General features: G+C 46.7%; 1 protein-coding gene across 7 annotated transcripts in view; it reads right to left on the bottom strand.

The window, feature by feature from the left end:
- ARHGAP26 (Rho GTPase activating protein 26) overlaps positions 1 to 18,636 on the bottom strand; it is a 155,705-nt gene that overhangs the window by 8,952 nt on the left and 128,117 nt on the right. For 4 of the 7 annotated variants that reach the window (XM_040604261.1, XM_040604262.1, XM_040604264.1 and 1 more), the window contains one exon: positions 196 to 306. In XM_040604261.1, the coding sequence (XP_040460195.1) occupies positions 196 to 306 (111 nt within the window). The other 3 variants (XM_040604265.1, XM_040604266.1, XM_040604268.1) reach the window with 3 other exon arrangements.

Below are 18,636 nucleotides of genomic sequence, written 5' to 3'. Positions count from 1 at the left end.
CTCAAAGTGGGGATTCAAAGGGTGTCTCCCGGGCAGGCCACATTTGGAAGCTCCTCTCTTGCTGAATGCAGACAGGTGCATTGGGGGAGTTTGAGCAAGATGCAAAGGGAAAAGGGAAGCGAAGTGGGGGAAACCGAGCAAATTAAACAGAAAATAGCAAAAGCAACAAAAAGCAAAGTGAATTCTGCAACAGACCTGATGGGGGATGAGTCGCTGGACGTAGAGGAGGTGGGCATAGGACTTGATGGCGCAGAGAACATGGGCCAAGACGGTGAGAGGGGTGACGTTGGGCTTGGATTCTGAGGGCTGCAAGACATAACCAGATACCTTATCAACATGCAACCACAGAAACAAACAGCAACCAAGAGACAGTCACGTGACATCTGATGATAGCAAATGCCTTGGGAATATTCGGAGCATGAGACAGCTAGGAAATGAAGTGCCAAGACCTTGGGAAATGCTTCAAGGCTAGATCTGCATTTCTCTGGACAACAAGAACTGGATCTTCCAATTAACCCCTGCTCCATCATCCCATCCAGCAAGACCAAACCCCATGTACAGAGGGCTGTCTCGCTGCTCACCGCTAGCAGCCCAACCACTTACCTGCCTTGCTTTATTTCCCCCACTGCTGCCAGAAATAGTTGACGGTATTCCTGGATGTTAATGGTGCCTGCAAGCAGCCTTCATCCCCGTTTTGTGTCAGTTGTTGCAGTGTCAGAGCCTGGGCCACAACCACCTGTTTACATTTCTAACCAAACAGGTGTCAAGAGGCTGGAAGCCCTGAGGAATTTGTTATCTACAGGTGGAGCCGGCCAGGGCTGGCATTTCCATGCAAACCTCCAGCCCGCAAGGGTCAGCAGCATGAGCTTCACATCATGAGATTATGAAGGGACCCCAGCATGAGCCAGCCACCTTACAGCTCATGCAAACAGCTCACATTGCGGTAACCAACACTCCAGGGCTTCTGCCATGCTTACGCATTCAGTACTGTCAAAATTTACTTGATGTGTTTTCCACATTTTACAATGAAGAACTCTTTCTCCCCCTGATGCAAACTGTTCTTGATTCCTCACTTTTAAGCTACTGCTGTCAACTGAAGTTGAATCAAGCTATTGAACTACTAAATGCTTGGACAAGTCAAGCGAGAAGCGTTTGCTTCCTTCAAAACTGTTTGATTTGGGTCATTCTGAGGTTCACCGAAAAGCAATTACTGTACTAAAATACCAATTTGAGTCTGATTCATCTTCTACTGTTTCTATGCTTAGCAACTCATCTGTACTCTCTGACTCACATTGTAAACTCCGTTCCTGGTACACCACCAGAAAACCCTTTCCACACTGAAAATACCTCTGTAAAAACACGTTTTGTAAAAGCATCATGATTTAAGTTTTCTTCTCGAGAGAGGGATAGTACCTCTGATCACACGGATCTGTGATGAGGTGGGGATAGGTTGTGACCCCACAGGCAACCCCCGGGCCATCCTCATCCCTGTCCCCAAGCTGGGGGCTCCCAGGGGAGAGGGAAGGGATATTGGGAGGGGGACTGCAGAGCATGCGGGGAAAACCTCAGCCCTGCAGTAACAGTGTTTATGGGTCCCACCAGGCCAGATGGACATTGGAGGGAGGGAAAGGATGCACCAGGACCAACAGCATGCCAAAGGCCATCGCTTGATCTCTCCTCCCTCGTCTCAGGGAACTGGCACTTCTCCAAGGGGAATGGAAGGAAGTTGCTGAGCTGCTTTCTAACAGCACCAGAGTATAGAAAGGTGGTCCATTGCAGTCCATGTCTCTCTCAGCTCCAGGCTGTAAATACGATTTGTTCCAAATACCTGTCTGGAATTATAAAAATGTTTTCTAGGTATGTTTAACTCTGATTTCCTCTAGTCATCATGCAGTGTGCCGTAATGTGCCTCCTTCACGCTTGAGGAGAATTCTCCAGAGGAGCATGGCATGGACCAGTAGCCAACTTGGAAAAAACCCTCAGCCTCCAGAAGGGATGAAAGCAGCCCCCTTCTCTCCAAACCAAACAAAATGGGCAGCACCAGCACACACACAGTGGGATGGAGCACGGGCAGGCTCACATGCAGGCGGCAGCCAGGGAGCCTACGCCAACTCTTAAACCTTTAATAAAAAGATGAAGTCTCTGTAAAAAGGATAATGGGTTAATCCATGATCATTCAATATCTATTAGATCACAACAGCAGAAGTTAATTGTTTCAGCCCCTGGCTTCTGCTCTTTAAGCCCAGAATTAAATATTTCATATATTAACAGAGAAAAGAATGTAACATTTTTCTTCTATTTCAAGTTGAATGTAAAACCTCAACCTCTGTTATTTAAAAGAATCAACCTTCCCCTAACATCTAAGAGGATGTCCAAGAAATATTTATGATCAATCTTGAATTTTGTGTTTTCCTGTAATTTTCTTCCCTTCAGTTTGAGTTGCAAATTAGCACCTTAAAACTAAAACATCACTCTTGGCACACCAGCTTCCCTCCAGTTCATGCATCTGTGCAGCCAACACCCTGAAGCCCTCCTTGCCTGCAGCAGGCTCATCTCTGGGCTGTATCTGGGTCTTCCACCAGCACCAGCACTTGCCAAGAGGCCAGTGCCTCTTGCCAGAAGTTCCTGCGTGCCCTTCCACGCACCCCACGAGCAAAGCTGGCAGCTGGCAAGCCCTGGCATTCTCTGACAGTGACAAATCAAAATTGAAAGGATAGGTCTGTGGATTTGGTCCAGTTTCTAGGGGGAAAGTGTCCATGTCATAAATATCAGCACCACAATGGCACCTAGAGGACACTACAGAAGGTTAAATTGTTGGTCTGAACTACCCTGAAGTCCATACCTGCTGAAGGCCAAACTCTTGGCTTGTTTACTCTTTGCAAAGCTGTCTCACTGGATTCAACAGAAACTAATGATTTCCTTTTGTAATTATGGGCAATACCTTTATTACGACAGAGGATTAAATGCATACAGATACAGCAGTGCATCACAGCTTTGGCAAGAGGGGTGTAAAACAGGGAACACTGACAGGCAGACAAGTAACAGATCCTCAAATTTTCTCCTAATAATTGTCACTATTTAAAAGCAATCTTTTTTGCATTTTTCTATCACCAAAATTGTCAGTCTTTTGAAAAATTAGTAATTACCTGTACTACTTAGTCTTTAACAAATCTGTCAAGACATTGGTACTTACCATATATTAAATCTACTTCCAACTTTAAACAGAAGGAGGTGCTACAAAGACCAACAGGTTAGCCCAGATCGCAGAAATTAACCCTTCAAGCACCAGTTCTTGCTTCTTTTTCTTTCTAGCAGGTGTAGTTGTCTGGCCATTTGTGATGATGTCCTACCTTCCTTTAAGGCAACAAGCTATACAGCACACAGGGCAGGTAATTTTGGTTTATTTTATCTGTGCATAAGCATGCTTCTGCCCTCTAATGGAGAGAGCATGTTAGATGCGTTTGAAGACGTGGAGAGCGCTCTCCTCTGAGCAGCAGGAACTAGAACATTTCCTTTACTGTTAGTACTGCAAGAGCAGCTGGTATTTTGGAAGACAGAGCTTGTCGGTTATAACACCTGCATGCAATGTTCTCTGGCTTTATACAGCTAAGTTACTACAGTAAGACTCCAAGATGGTACATGTCTGCACAGCAAATGAAATATGAATGCATGGGTTTATCACCTGGGAGGCGGAGGATCTGCTAGGTGCACCCTTCATCTTACCATGGCCTCTCACCATTCATGTAGACTCCTCCATCCTGGTGATCTCAGAAATCTCTTCATGAAATGCACATTACCTTGTTCCATGCATGGATTTTCTGCAGGCAAGGAGCACTGGGAAGCAAACCTTCTGGCTTCCAGCCCCTGGCTCCAGCAAGACTCCTTTCCACTGAACTGTCTGCAGGGGAGGACGAGTCCTAAGACAGCTCAGCAACCTCTAGCCATCAAATCAACTTCTTGCTTGTCACAAAGCCAGTGGGCAGCAGCCTCTAACAGACCATGAAGGCCCCACACCAGGGTAGGAGAGAGCAAACAAATGGCACAGCAATTGGAGTCTGGCCAATGTGGGACTTGGAGTCCCAATGAGCTGGTGACCGAAATGTGGCTGGGCCTGTCCCCCCTGAGAGCGGCCACCAACACCCATCAGCCCTCCCGCTGTAGCTCCCACCGCCTCAGGAGGCGGCACTCTGGGTGCAAGAGGCACGTCTCGCTCAGTGTGCCAGCAATGGTGTGTCTGCAATGTGGGATGGCCACTGCTTCCACTACCGACCCCAGTCCTCCACACTTTGCAATGGAAGGAGTATCTGGCCACACAGGGCTCCAGGACTAGAAATTCCCAATGCACTTTTTGAGATTAAATAATTTTAAAAGAATGCAGCTCTCACTACTTGTAAAGTTGGTTCTGTCATTGTTCCACCAACTGCACAGCCTGCTACACTAATTACAGTGTGCAGTGCAATCAATATGATTCTCAGAGTAGAGAGTTATTTCTGCAATGTTGCAGTAAAAAAGCCTTACAGCAAGAATCAGCACTCTGGCTGGCCTCTATCTAAGAAACTATCAACAATTTGGAGCAGGATTTTGGTGTCTTTGGGTCACTGGTAGCAAAGAAAACTCTCCGTGCCCACCAAAACCACAGAGGGAACTACTAACTAATGACAGCGTGTAGATTTTTAAGATATGACAATCCTGTTTCAATCAGGTTGCTCACTGAAGAGATGAATGTGGTCCTACGATGACTGAGCTACCCCTGTGCAGATTCGCAGTCCTGCTCTGCAAGTCTTTCCAGCACATTTCCTCAAGAAGAACAAATAGACTTTTCAGGACCCTGCTGGAGCTGGCCCTCCCGGCACCTACAGACCATGGGGCTATGATGTGCACGAAGGGTTCATCTTCCTTCCGCGAAACACGGGTATTTATTTTCAAGATACTGCTGAAGTATCACTTTCTGAGCTTACGTGACTGCAAGACCCGAGTCCTGTCTCATTAGAGAAGTCAGTGCACAAGAGCAAACAGACTATTCGGAGGTCTCTGGCATTTTGGAAAATGAGTTTTCCTGTAGGATCCAATTTCCTTACTGTTTCTCATGGAAAGAGCAGCGGTGGTGAGGGGCTTTGGGGAAATGTTGGCTGCTGCCTGCTTTCAGTTTTGCCTGCAGAAACCAAATGTCATCTGGATCTTTTTTTTTTTTTTTTCCTTCTTCTTATTCTGCAGGACTTTGCGAGGGGTTGTTCCTGTTCAGTGCATAGTGGGAAACAAAACAGAGAAAAAAATGCTGAGAACCAAAAATACTAGAAGCAGGAAACAAAGAAGTGGGTAAAATTAGAGTCTTCCAAGGTGGGTATGGACTCTTCCCCAACAGAAGCAGCTGACAGAACTCCACGAGTCCATGGCCCAACGTGTCCTGAGGCTCTTGCCTTTTTTGCCGGTCCGTCTGTACCCCTTGAAAGCAGTGGCCATGACCTGCAACTCAGCGACGAGGTAAAACTGCCCTGGAAAGGGCATGATGCAGGAGGACATCGTGTCATGGTGGTCAGCCCACTGGCTGTGGGGGCAGCTGTGCCTTCAAATCCTGTCTGCCCCTTTGGCAACCCCACTCTTCCAGCAAACCAGCGTACTTCAAAACGGATTCAGAAGCTAAATCCTAGTCTCTGCTTCCCATGCCTGCTGTACACACTGCCTTTCCCACTCTGATGCATAGTTTGCTGCCTGAACATGCAATAAAAGAAGCAACTCTCATTTCCAGGCTCCAGGCTCCCTTTCAGTTGCTGTAGCTAAAGCATCTCTTTTCTAATCCCTTCCCATAACCTGCCTCTTCTCAATTCCTCTTTCTCTAAACCTGCCTACCCAGACTGCCTCTTCCTTTACACAGCTCAACTCCTCAAGGCATTTACAGGTCTGAAGAGTTATTCTCCACAGGGTTTCTAGACAACCACTGCTGCTTCGTTCTTCTGTCTGAGAGGGTATCAGTCCCACTTCAAAAATGTTTACAACTTGTTTATTTTTGTGGAACTCGGGGCTATTTCTGATACAGAACATCTAACAACTATGAATGGACATAGTCTACTGATGAATTAAAGTCCTTTCATGAAATCACCTCAAGAATAAATAACAATTTTCCCATTCTGACATTTCCAATCAGTTCCTATAGAACAAAGCTGCAGAGCATATGGCTCTTCTCAAAGCTAACCAGAAAAAAGAATGATTACAGGATTATTTAGTGCTAGGGCACTTAAACTCTGCTAGAACAAGGACAAGATTACAGCTCATCAGTGGACACGGCTCTGTTGCCTAAAAGAAAGGCGAGACAGCCTTGAGTTGAGCTCATGAAGTTCATGCAATGCTGCAGGTCCAAGCAAAGCTCCAAGCGCAGATAGATGGGCTCTAGCAAGCAATTCCCCAGGCTCTGGTTGCACTGCAGGTTAGTAATGGGACCACATATGACCTATAGGTGACCATTAGGTCACAGGGCTTCAGACTGGCAGGATAATTTCTCTGTTTGGTACTTTAAATGCAAGAAAAATGATGTTAAACTCTCTCCAGTGTTGTTCTCTTGGGAGTTATCTTACTGCATAATCATTCAGGTGGAAAGTAACGACACACTTAGGGAAATAAGCGGCAAAAACGCACTGCAGTCAATATCACTTGACGAAACAGTTCCAAAAAACTTCAGCTTCTTCAGCATGGACTTTTCCCACATCTCCATTTACTAGTTCCTCTGTCTCCACAAGCACAGATTACAGAATGTTCATTTCAATAATGTGGATGTGTCCCTCTCTGTAATCTTGAAGATACCCAGCCTATTCGTTTGTCTTGTCACTTTGATGCTTGTCTTATTTCCCATATGTAGACATATTTCACCACCTTAGTAATGTCATAAAACATCTAAAAGCTTTTCCACTTGAGTAAGAGAGAGACTGGGAAGAGTTCTGACTTTGGGAAGGAGAGCTGGAGTTTTTCTTGTCCCAAACAGACAGTTCCATTTCCAAGTACAGGCAGATGATGCCTGATGTTTCAAAGGGATGCAATGACATTGCTGGATTGGTACAGCCTTCTGGCATAAAGCTTAGAGACTGACGTTAATGTTGGAGAAAGGCTAAGTGAATAAGCAAAGAATCAGAAATGGATGCATTTTCAGCATGAGTAAGCGTTGAAGACACTGAAAGGAAGCTTGCTGGGCTAGTGCGTATGCCAGCACAACCACTGGGTAGGCCTCTTCCCCAGCTGGTGGGATCCAGGCAACAGAAGCATCATGCCATCTTAATATGGAACAGTATTTCATTAACAGTTGCACAACTTGTTTATAACAGAGAACTTGCAGTTTCACTAGCAAGTTACCAACCCATCAGTCACCGCTCTTACAGAAATGTTGTACCAGCATTGGAAGTAGGACAGGCAAGAAGAGATGGGGCAGGGCAGAGGCAACCGTGGGTCCACACCAACATGTCTTGAGGTCCTGCACAACACCAAGCCTGGACACAATGTGTTCTGCCTTGCTCCACCATTTGCTTGGCAGCTGTATTTTCTGCTCCATTAATAACTCCTCTCTGCTCAAAATGCTCTCAGCAGACCAAAAATCAAGCTGGCGGATTTTACGTTGAACCAAGTGCTTTCAAACTATATTAATGCTCTTAATTATTAATAGAAAAAGTTGTAATGTGACAGTAGGAAACTAAGCAGCAGTTTAGGAGGGAAGTATTGGTAATTCAGGAGCCAGCATCTTAGTCACATCTTTTCCATTGCACCACTGCTTCTAATACATGAGGTAGTTCAGCAAGTCTGGACGCATTAGTCACCAACAAATTGTATTCACAATTAAGGAGAACTCAACAGTCCTCCAGAAATCTCTCATTTTTCTCTGGCATTCAATCCACTGCTATCTTACATCCCCCAGAAAAGAAAACTCTCCCATCTGCTACCCCAGCAACCATATGGGATTCTCAGAAAATGAAGGAAATTAAAGTCCCTGTGGGATCACAGCTCCCAGATCAGCTGGGGTGTGTTTGGTAGGATCAAATATTTGATCTAAACAAAGCCTGTGCACAGAGCCCCCATGCTTTGCAGCGTTTGCCAACCCTAAGTGGCTGAAACCTGCCATATGCACTTGAGGGTGGCCTCGTTCCAGGAAGCTGGAGCTGCAGGGAAGCTGACTGATACCTAACGAGGCTGTTCTCACTGCCAGCCACTATCACCCTGAACCCAGGGTAGGACTGCCCCCAACCCTCTGCCCAAGGCTGCTGGAGAGCCTGCATTGTAGCACCAGCCCCATGTTGCCCCATTGCCCCGGCCTCAAGAACCTGCCGCAGCCCAGCTTCAGGCTCAGGGCGGGGGAAATCAGTCTTTGTTTCCCAAAACCAAATCTCCCTTTTGCAGGCAGAGATGTTCTGCTGCAGGGCGCCAATGAGAGGATGACTGGACTGCCCACAGTGCAGCCAGGGTAGCTACACAGGGAGATGCTGGGAGCTGACTGTTTTGCCCTGCGTGCTCTCAGACCCTAACATAAGCCCCCCCCAAAAAGGAAAGTTCTGCAAACACCCAAGAAGATCAGTCATTAGGGGGTGGCCAGCAGCAACCCACCCCACAGGCTGTTACTGTCAGCTCTCTGAAGGAAGAAAACTTTCTTCTACTTTTTAAGTAATTTCTGGAAATGGTCAGAAAAGTTACTCCACACCGTAAAAAATTCATTCCTGGCTAAGTAATCTTCCTCACATAATTTAATAGAAGGCCATTTCCAGACTCAAATCCTAAAAAACACAAAGAGAGTTCATTGAAGAAGGCTTAAATAGCATCATGAGCTAGAACTCTTATTTTTGTATCGTGCATAACACCTGTCCACCTAAGTTATACACAGTGGGAAAAACAATGAGGATTATTTTGGCCTGTAAAAATTGTTTGAAAATAATGGGTGAGTAAAGTCCCTGCATAACAATTTTCTGCATTTACTAAATTTGCCTGATTTCCTTTTGTGTATTTGTTCTTGTGCTGCTTTGTTTTGCAAGGATTCTGCAAACATCAGTTATAGAGAGCTGATCAGAGCATTTCACTCTAAACCCCAAAGACTACAATACTGAAATGATCCAGTTAGATCATATTTATCATAAGAAGCTCCATTTTTGTTCTGTTCTTTCTTTTTTCACCTTTTTTTTTTCCACTTAAACCCAAACTTTTAACATTTTTGCCTCATCAACTCTCATCAGCAAAATCCTCCTCCTCCAGTTGCACATCCCCTCCCAGTACAGCCCAGCTGGGAGGTGTGAGCACGACAACCCTCCCAGTTTACTGGCCCAAACTCAATTTCTCTGCCTGCAATCCAGCTGAAAATATACCCTTTTCTCCCTTCCCATTAATCAAGTACAGTAAAGATTAATCCATTTGATTCATTTTTTTTTTTTTGGTTGGTTATTTTCTCACTTCTTTGTAACATCTCACGTGCTCTCCCAAGCCTCCCTGTGGGCTGCACCCACTGCTGTGCCCAGAGTCCCTGAGGTGTTTGGGGAGGACCCAGGAGGTCTCTAACCCAAGTGCCTGCTCAAGCAGGGTGGCTGTGACACTGGAGCAGGTTGATTCACCAAGGCTTGGAAACCTCCAAGGAAGAAGACTGCAGGCACCAGTACCACGCTAGTATTACAACATTACATGTGGAAGAGCCTGGCTCTTGCAAGAGACCTGGAAAACATTTTTTAGCATGTCAAACATAATTAAAGCCACAGAAAAGCACATAATTTTAAGTTCCATCTTTGGTTGCCTTATTTAAAAGCTGCAGATATATTGGACAGAGATGGTTAGTTGGTGTCATTATTTGAAGAAGCAGCAGCGGAGGGGCAAACCAGCATGGGCTGGAAGAGCTCCAATTCCCCCGTGGTCCTCAATGACAGCTGAGGCTGAGCCTTGGCTGTGTCATATAGAGACCTCTTCACCTTCAAGCTCACGTGAACCACCACAATGCCACGTGACAGCCTGTGCGTGGACGGGCACCCTGGCTGTGCTTAAAGAGGGGATAAGTTTTCCCTGCTCCTGGGAGTTCCCTGGCAGGGTCTCCAGGAGCGAGGTCTGGGCATTGTTTAAGCAGACAGCTGTTTCCATGCCTGCGGCTTGCTCTCCTCTCCCCCTCTCCCAGCCCTTCAGCCCAGTGTGGGCAGAAGCCAGAGGGGATTTTCCTCTCTTCCTCCACAGGGGACATGGCTGCAGGGGACACGACTGCTTGCGTTCATGTTTTTCCAAGCCCCGGCACAGACGACAACAAAAGATGAAACAGTGCTCCTTCCTCCCATGATTTCCTTTCCTACTGTCCAGTAAACCAGCTGGGACACCTTCACTGCAGGAAGCCTGGGGATGGCTTCCTACCTGGTTGGCCTTGCCGGAGCCTGCTGCCACCGTGGCCAGGTGCCGGCAGCCGCAGGGCTGAGCTGGGCAAAGCAGGGAGCAATGCCAGCGTGCGGGGGCAGACAAATAATTGGCGGTGGTTCTTATGCTGCTGATAATTTCCCAGCTTAGCACTGCCCTGTCAACAGTGTCTGCACAGCAGCTTGCGCACAGCCAACACGCAGCTGGACAGAGAGTGGACCAGGGCAAATTAATTGGCAGGCAAGATCCCTTACGGCAGCAGAAAGGGCCAGGGAGATTGAGTTACCTCCATTTTAGTTTAAAGTGGTGGTGTTACAGCTCCAGCTAATTTATGAAGTTAATTAGGCACAAGGATCTTCTTTCAGAGGGAGACAGGATGTCTTTGTGAGCGAGCAGCCCTGTTTGCCTCCTGCCCCATGGGGGGACATTGTCAGCTTTTTGCTGGGAAATTGGATTGTGTGGGAGGAGGGGGTGGCTGGCCCCAGGACAGCCACCCCACGGAGGTGGTCCCCATCTGAACCCTGCTCACGTGCAGCTCCCCTGCCTGCCCCAGCTTATTCCCAGCCCTGGCAGTTGTAGCTGCTGGGTGACTGGGGAGGTTTGGTACATTTTCAACATTTTCAGTACCCGTGTAGTACGGCTGGAAACCAGCACTGCCATAAAAAAAAAAAAAAGACTCCCACATTCGTCAAAAGACTTTTACAAGGCCGAGTCTGGGCTACATCCTTGACTTTTGAATTAAATCTGCCTGCAGAAAGAGGAACCAAATAATGTGTTCAGCTGTTTCTTTAAAATATTTTGCCCATGGTGACATTTATAGACGGCAGAAAGATCTAATTTACAGTCATTTTGCTTTCAGCAGTCTCAATAAAAATTTTGGCTTGGCTCACGCCTGAGAGATTCTGCCCAAAAGAAACTCAGATGCAGACGGAGCAGAGGTTCTCAAAGTGGAGCTGGGATGCAGGGGCTGAGCAGGCTGGGGCAAGCACTGCATGGCAGCCACAGAGCAAAACACATGCTGGGACCCACAGCTGGCCGAAGTCAAAAGTGAGAAGGGGGACAGCAGGCAGGAGAGGAGAAACTGAAAAAGAAAGGACTGGCCAGCAGGAAGATGAGGCTGAGAGCTGCACATCGGTTCATAACAAAATACAGACTGTTCTGCTAGCTGCCCCAGGGAAGACTTTGTTGTAGTATCTTAGATTCCTGCATCCATTTCCCCACAATGGCCATAATGTATTTTCAAATACTGCTTTATTTGAAAGTAAAATTTCCATTAGCCAATATTTGTCTGAGGCAGTTTCTTTGAAGAAAATACTGCTATGTAGCTATTTCCACACTAATTACATGAATTAAGAAAGCAATGAAAGGGCAATGTCTGTATTTTCTTTCCTGGGCTTTCAAGAAAGCTGTCTTTTAAACGTATGCCCCTGAATTTTAAGGCACTTTTTTAGATCTCTTGGAGGGAGATCTAACTTGATTCGGTTTGCAAGAGCGCTCTTAGATGTTCTCAGAGCAAAACACACAAACAGAGTGGGGCTGTTCAAAGGCAGATACTTCTGAAAAGTCTCCTGAGAGGCAGCACTGCGAAAAGCCATGGACAGTGGGAGTCAGGGCGGAGGAGCTGAGGGACAGCCTGGAACATGGAGCCTCTGAAGAGGCCGTCTGTCCATCCGTCCATCTGCGACAGCCCACACACCCCACGCAGGTGATAGCACCCAGAGGAGTGCACCCATGGTAACCGCAAAGCAGCAGGTTCAAAGCAACCACGTAACTCATTTCTGCTGGGAAAGGGAAGATAGGCACTTGATCCCATTAGTGAAAGAGCTCAGTCTGACAAATTACCTTTGTTTTAATGGATGAGTAGAAAATATTTTGATGTATGGCTACTAGTTCACGTGGAGTTAGCCACAGAACTGGAGACTTATTTTATGAGAATATTTGGCTTAATTTTCAAGCTCAATTTGTGGAAAGTTTCTAGATCAAGAGCCAACTAAAAAGTAAAAGAGCTAAACTTTGAAAAGTTGTTACACCGAACTCTGAAGCATACAAAAAGCCCACATAGCAGAAAAAAAGATAAACCTTCCATCTTTGATCTTTTCCTTCTGCAAGCCCAAAGCAATGAGCCTGCCATGCGGAGGCACTGGAGGAGGCTGGCAACCCTTCACTGCTGGACCTTTCTTCTTGGCCAAACAGCCTTAAATATCTCATCTCAAATGGAAGTTTGTAACTTCCCTCTGCCCTTCCAAAACAAGATCACTGCTCTTGTGGCCTACAAGCATTGTTCTTTTTCACGTATCTTAAAATACCTCATGGAAACATACAGATGCTTAGAAAATAAATCCAGGATTATTTAAACACAACATAGGAAAGAATTAACGAAATATATACACACACGTGTATATATATGCAAGCTTTAAAACGTTTTGCCATCAGCAACTACATCTCAAGTACTGAGTACGCTGCTTATGTTTTTCATGAAACAGGTTTAAAGATGTTTGCCAGACCCTTGAACCACCAAAGTTTATGGAGCTTTCTAACTGCCGGCACAATCTGGGACTCCCAAGTTAAAACTGCTTTAAAAAAACCAAACATACAGGCACCCTTATAACAGTCTGCACCAAAATAAATCAGTCAGTCATAACTGTGAACATTATGTCATCTGGAATAAGCCAAGCAACAGACCAGGAATTTTAGGATCTTTTCTCAAAGAAGAAAACTAGGAGATGAGCAGTTTCTGTTTTAAACTGGAAATAATCTCTACTCTTCTTGAGCACAAAGCCAAACCCACATCTAAAATAAAAAATGCACCCCCAGAGATGTCTGCCTAAATCCCCCTGCCTGGCTCAGCACAGAGGAACGTCCCTGGGTCCTCCGGCAGATAACTGTGGAGTAGGAAGCTTGCTTTGCCAGCTGGATTATCTGCCTTTTTGCTGCAGAAATTTGGCATTTTCCCCTCTCCCCAGGTCCCAGCCCACCCTGCGGTGCTGCCAAGTGCCCTTCAAGCCATGCTTATGATGAGTCTCTGCAGAAAACTCATTTTTCTTCCTGGCACAGAACCTAACACCTCATTTTTGCTGTGCTGTCCCTAATCTTACTCTAGTAACCTTTTAATAGTTCCTGTGACTCCAAGCAGGAGAGGAAACAATTACATTTGGGGTAACTTCACCCCAATCTGCGTCAAATGCCACAGGCTTTCTGCTGCAGAGGGCAGTGTCATGGCTGAGCACCCTCTGCCCCTCCAGACAAAATTATGTGCAGATCTGTTATTAGGAGTGTCCCAGGGTTCTTCCCCATTTCTGCGAGCAAAGTGGCAGCACCTCACAGCTCTGTTAGGAGACGGAAAAGACGCAAATCCTGACCAGCCACATAAGGCGGTATCGAGAGAAGGAAAGATGAAATAATTGTGCATCGTAACACTGCTTGGAAGGCAATACTTTGAGCAACAATTTCCCTGGGGGCCTGGGGTTGGGGCCCAGCCAGGGCACCTCTCCCACCAGCTCCAGGCCACCCCACCCCGCTGGGACTCCAAATGCCAAGCCTAAACCCCCCTGTCTCAGCACATACGGTTATTCCGGAGGAGCTATGGCTACAAGATATTACCTAATCCTTAAAAAATGCCATTTTTTGTTTGTCAGTTAGGAGATCTGTCCCTTGAGGCTGGCCTTTGCTATTAAAACCCAGATTAGGCAAAAGCCCAGCAATCTGGGGGCTGGGCCAAGCTTTGCAGGGCTGCACAGAGCAGGGCTGGTGGGAGACACACCTCCCCAGCCCAAGCAGTTACCAGCTGTGATTTGCTGTATCAGATAACGGTGCCAGGCACACACAGGCACTCAGGGCTTTAATCCCCCTGACAAAGGGCAGCAGAGGACCCGCAGTGACAGAGGAGGGCCTGGGGGGAATCCCAGCCCGGAGCTGTTGGCCTTGACAATGCCTCTCCCGGCTCCTCCCTTTCACCAGAGCTGCAGTGGCTCCCGGCCAGCCGGCCACAATGCAGTAGAAGGAAGAAGAAACAGCTTTGTTTAGCCCAAAGCCCTGCAATTAATCAAGTTCCTATTTCCTCATGATCCTGCTTCACCTACCCTAAATGCACCGGGCAGTTTCTATACCGTGTAAGACTCCAGGCACCCTGTGCTCACCACTAGGTTTTCTCTGCAATTTTGTATGAACAAGAGAGAATCAGAAAATGAAGCTAAAGTAAAAAAAAAAGTCTTTACTAGGACAAGCACCATTTGGATGTCATTAAGAGTTCAATGCAATGTGGTACTCCCCACAAAAAAGGCTGGCAGACCCATCCCTACTGACTGTGTCCCCGGGACACCCTCCTGAGTACCAGCTCTCCCATCCAGGAGGAAGACCACCTCTCTGAGCACAAACTACCCCATTTTTTATAGCAAGACACATCAATACAAAAACCCAATGCATTTTCCCAGTCCTTTTCCAAATTAAAAGTGGGGCTGAATATTGGGGTGAGGGGAGAATGGGTAAGAATCCAGGTTCCTCAGGAAAAGGAGTTATTTGATTTATGAGAAAATTCCTTCAGAAGTCCCAGTGATGCTATTTCAGACAGACATTCCCAAAGTAGCTGGCAGGAAGGCAGGATGAGGGTGGGACCTGCTCCTGCACCTCTCATTGCTGTTATTCTTCAGGAATAAAAACACCATGAGCAAAAGCGAAGAGAGCCATGAAAAACCTCTGCAAAACAAGGGCAAGTGAGTAAAAGGGAGAGGAACTGCCGAAGCTGAGTAGGTTAAGGGCTCACTTCTGACACAGCACAAAGGACAGACGGGCAGACACAGTGCAGAGGATGGTGCCTGCTCCAACCAGCTTGCTCTGGGCCGGGTGGCAGCTGGACCCTCCACCAGCCTGCTCTGAGGGTTCGCTAGCTCCCCTGGCCATGTGCAGAGCAGATCCTCTGATGGTCTATAGATAATGTTTTTTCCTTTTAAAAGCATTGCTGGGTTCCTATCTCCTGAACCACATTCATCCTTTTTGAAATGGGTAATATACTTATATATGGAAAATACAGCACAAAACCACGAAGTGCATTGGTTCTGCACCTCACTTACATCATTTGATAACAGGTAAGGTATTATCTTAGAAATACTCTGACCTGTAAGCCTGACCTCCCAGAAATGCTGGTGCACAGAGGGAAACATAAGCTCAAAAATTCCCTGGCAGGTCCATCCATGACCAGAGGCTCTTCCACACCCCAGCACTGCCATACTCATCGTACCCTGTCAAGGGGAGCCAGCAGCTGCCTGAACCCTGAGCTGCTCTTAAACCAGTTACCTGCGAGCAGTTAAACAGCATCCCGGGAGGGATTTAATAAGCAGAAGAGGAATAAACAACTCAAAGGGGCTTGACTGCACATGCACCTTTCTTCCTACCTGCATGTATCAGCAAGCGGGGCTGAGTATGGCTTTAAGCACATAACTGCTGCTGAGACCTATGGGAGGTGATCCGCTCATCCAGCATGCTGTGCTCCCAGGCTCTGCTGCTCCACGTGGGATGTGCAGAAAAGAGCTACAGGAGCCACATTCCCAGCACATGCAGGATGCCCATGCTCCATCTGCATCGCCTCCAGGGACGTGGAAGCTGGAGAGGACACAGCTGGACTGCAATGGGGGATCCCACCTTCAGCATATGACAGTACCAGCCAGAAAAGCCAGCTGAACTTTAAACTGTGCAAATTTGACCCGGACATCAGAAATGGGAAAAATAAATCCTATATTGCTGTTTGCAGAGCATTGGTTCTGGATCAGTCTAAAGCTCAGACCTCAAAACTAGCAGGGCTTTGCAGATAATGCCAGAATTATTTGTATGATCCTAGCAGAATACACGAATGGATAGTGAAAGAGAGAGAAATAGAGGGCAGATGCGTTTGACATGGACGTTACTAAGAATGTATATGTAACCTGCAGCTCTCAAAGCCCTCGTTGAGGACAGGGCCACGCCAACAGGGCGGCAACGGCCAGAGATGAAACTAAACTGCTAGACCAGATGTGGCTCAGGCATACAGCTCCATCCTGAGGGCAGACTGGAGCTGATCCTGCTTGGTGCTGGCAGCACATCCCCAGTGCCGTGGCGCTGCCACCATGGCCCACTACAATGAGAGCAGCAGCTGACTCAGCTGGAGCACATACAGCCCTAACACCCTCCTGTGCTGCTGCTGCCTCTGTGACCCAAGGTGCAGACCACAGCCTTGGCAGCCTGCTGGCGCTATACCCCTTATTCATCACACGGGATGACCTTGTTACCCAGCAGCAGCAGCATTCAGCTGACAAGGATGGCAAACCTTTTTGCCAAGTCAGCAAGATGTTATCTGGTAAGTGCAACAGTTTGTTATCAACCATCTTCATTTGCATTTTAAAGGTGTGAAAAACTCATCAGCAACTAACTAGCATCTGCCTTGCAAGACCAGCTGGTTCCACTTCACCCGACCTCATCCAACACCAGTGTCAGAATTAGTAACTTCAACTGCAGCTGGACATTTTCCTAGCTTGAAATGGAACACTTCTGAGCAGCTGCCATCCTGGCTCTTACTGTTGAATCCGGTGTGATAATGATGGGATTTACATTTAGGATGTAAATCCCAGGGCAGGACAGAGGGCAGAATCAAGACTGCTGTTGCTGCCCCTTGGACAAACCACCTTGGCCTCTTCACCTCTATTTACCCAACTAGACACTCAATAGAATACATCACAAATCACAAGTTATCTGTAAAAAAAACAAAACAAACAAAAAACCCCTAAAAAGCAGCTGAGCACTTCTAGAACTTTAGAAAGGCAGAAACGACAGTATTTTGTGACAGCAGCTGACAGACATGGAGACCATCACTGACCAACCGTGGGTTAGCTCTGCAGCCATGAGAAAGCTCAGCTTTCCCAGCACTGCACAAGCTTACCAAGGTTTTAAAGCACTGTATTTTATAGGAAGATAGATCCACTCCTGAGGCTAGGTTTCTTCCACTGTGTAAGTCAAACTGTGCAAGAGTCAGGGTGCCCAGGTGACCGCCATGTCACCCACTAGGAGAAGTGCTCCTTGGAGCACTCAGGCACGTAACCTCTTTGCCGTGCTTTCATCGAGCTCTGCTCAGAGAATAAAATGGCACTGTCTCACAGCTGCTCTATGCTGAATAAAACAAAAGCTGGATATGGCTGTAAAAAGTTCTCAGGCTTTCACATCCTCCAAGTAAATCCCCAGACATGGTCTCTGTGTGCCTTCACAGGGGTCTTTCTACAAATAAGTTTATTCTAGCTGCCAACCTCACATGGCACCCAGAAACAGAGGAACTCTCCCATGAATTCCTAACCAACACCAGCTTCTGCTGCCCTTTACACCTGGCTAATCTTCCTGCAGACAGTGTAGGGATGTGGATCCTGAAATAAGAAGGATTTATTCTTACAGTAACTTGACTAACGAAGCAGGGTACAGTAACGTTCACATCACTTCTACTACTGAAGACTCCACAAAAGTTTAAAAAAAGAATGAAAAGCAAAACTAAACTATTTTTGCTGCAGAGATCTGCATTCTGTGTCGGTACAGAGAGTGGAGTTGCTGAAAAAGGCTGTATCATGTTTACGTAGTTATTTTTCAGAGTGGAAAAAGTGACTTAAATTCTGCAAGGAATCAGCAGCATTTAAAGGTCTATTTACGTCTCCTTGCATGTGTTTGCTTACGTGTGTCACAGCTTATAATTGCCAAAGCTGTTTGCATGTTCAAGGGATTATTTGTTCCAAAACCCACTATCTATCCTGTTTGATACACTGATGACACTATGCTGGTTTGTCTGCTGCTAGACATGGATTTGGGATGGCGAGGAACTTCAGAGCAAAGAAGGGACAGGGCAATGGGGAGAAGCTGCATCCTCCAATCGCCACATTGAGGCCACTAGCACCATGGCTTCAGCATGCTGTCACCCCTCTCTGCTGCTGCTGCCACCCCCAGCTCTCCTCCCGCCTGCTTGGCCTGCCCCAGCAAGAAGTCACTGATGGAGGCTGTTTTGCAAATTCATTAATAACTCGCAATTTCTCTTATTTTCAGGCAGGGCAGGAGAAATGTAGTTCCAAGTTTTAGCTGGGATGCCTAATTAAGATTTATTCTGGTCCTGTAAATCAAAAGCACATGGGGATAACCTCTCTTTCATAGATTAACTGGGTTATTTTTTTCATGACCACTAGACCTTAGATCCGCTCCTCATTTCTTTCCATACCCACGGAGGGCAAGAAACAGCCATACTTGGTCAATGAGAAAACAAAGTAAAACGCAAATAGGCATGTGATGACTAAATCC

Source organism: Falco naumanni, chromosome 8 (assembly GCF_017639655.2).
Source record: "Falco naumanni isolate bFalNau1 chromosome 8, bFalNau1.pat, whole genome shotgun sequence".
In the NCBI taxonomy this organism is placed as follows: Eukaryota; Metazoa; Chordata; class Aves; order Falconiformes; family Falconidae; genus Falco; species Falco naumanni.
Note: the sequence above shows the minus strand (reverse complement) of the source record. Positions and strands in the feature narration are given on the sequence as shown.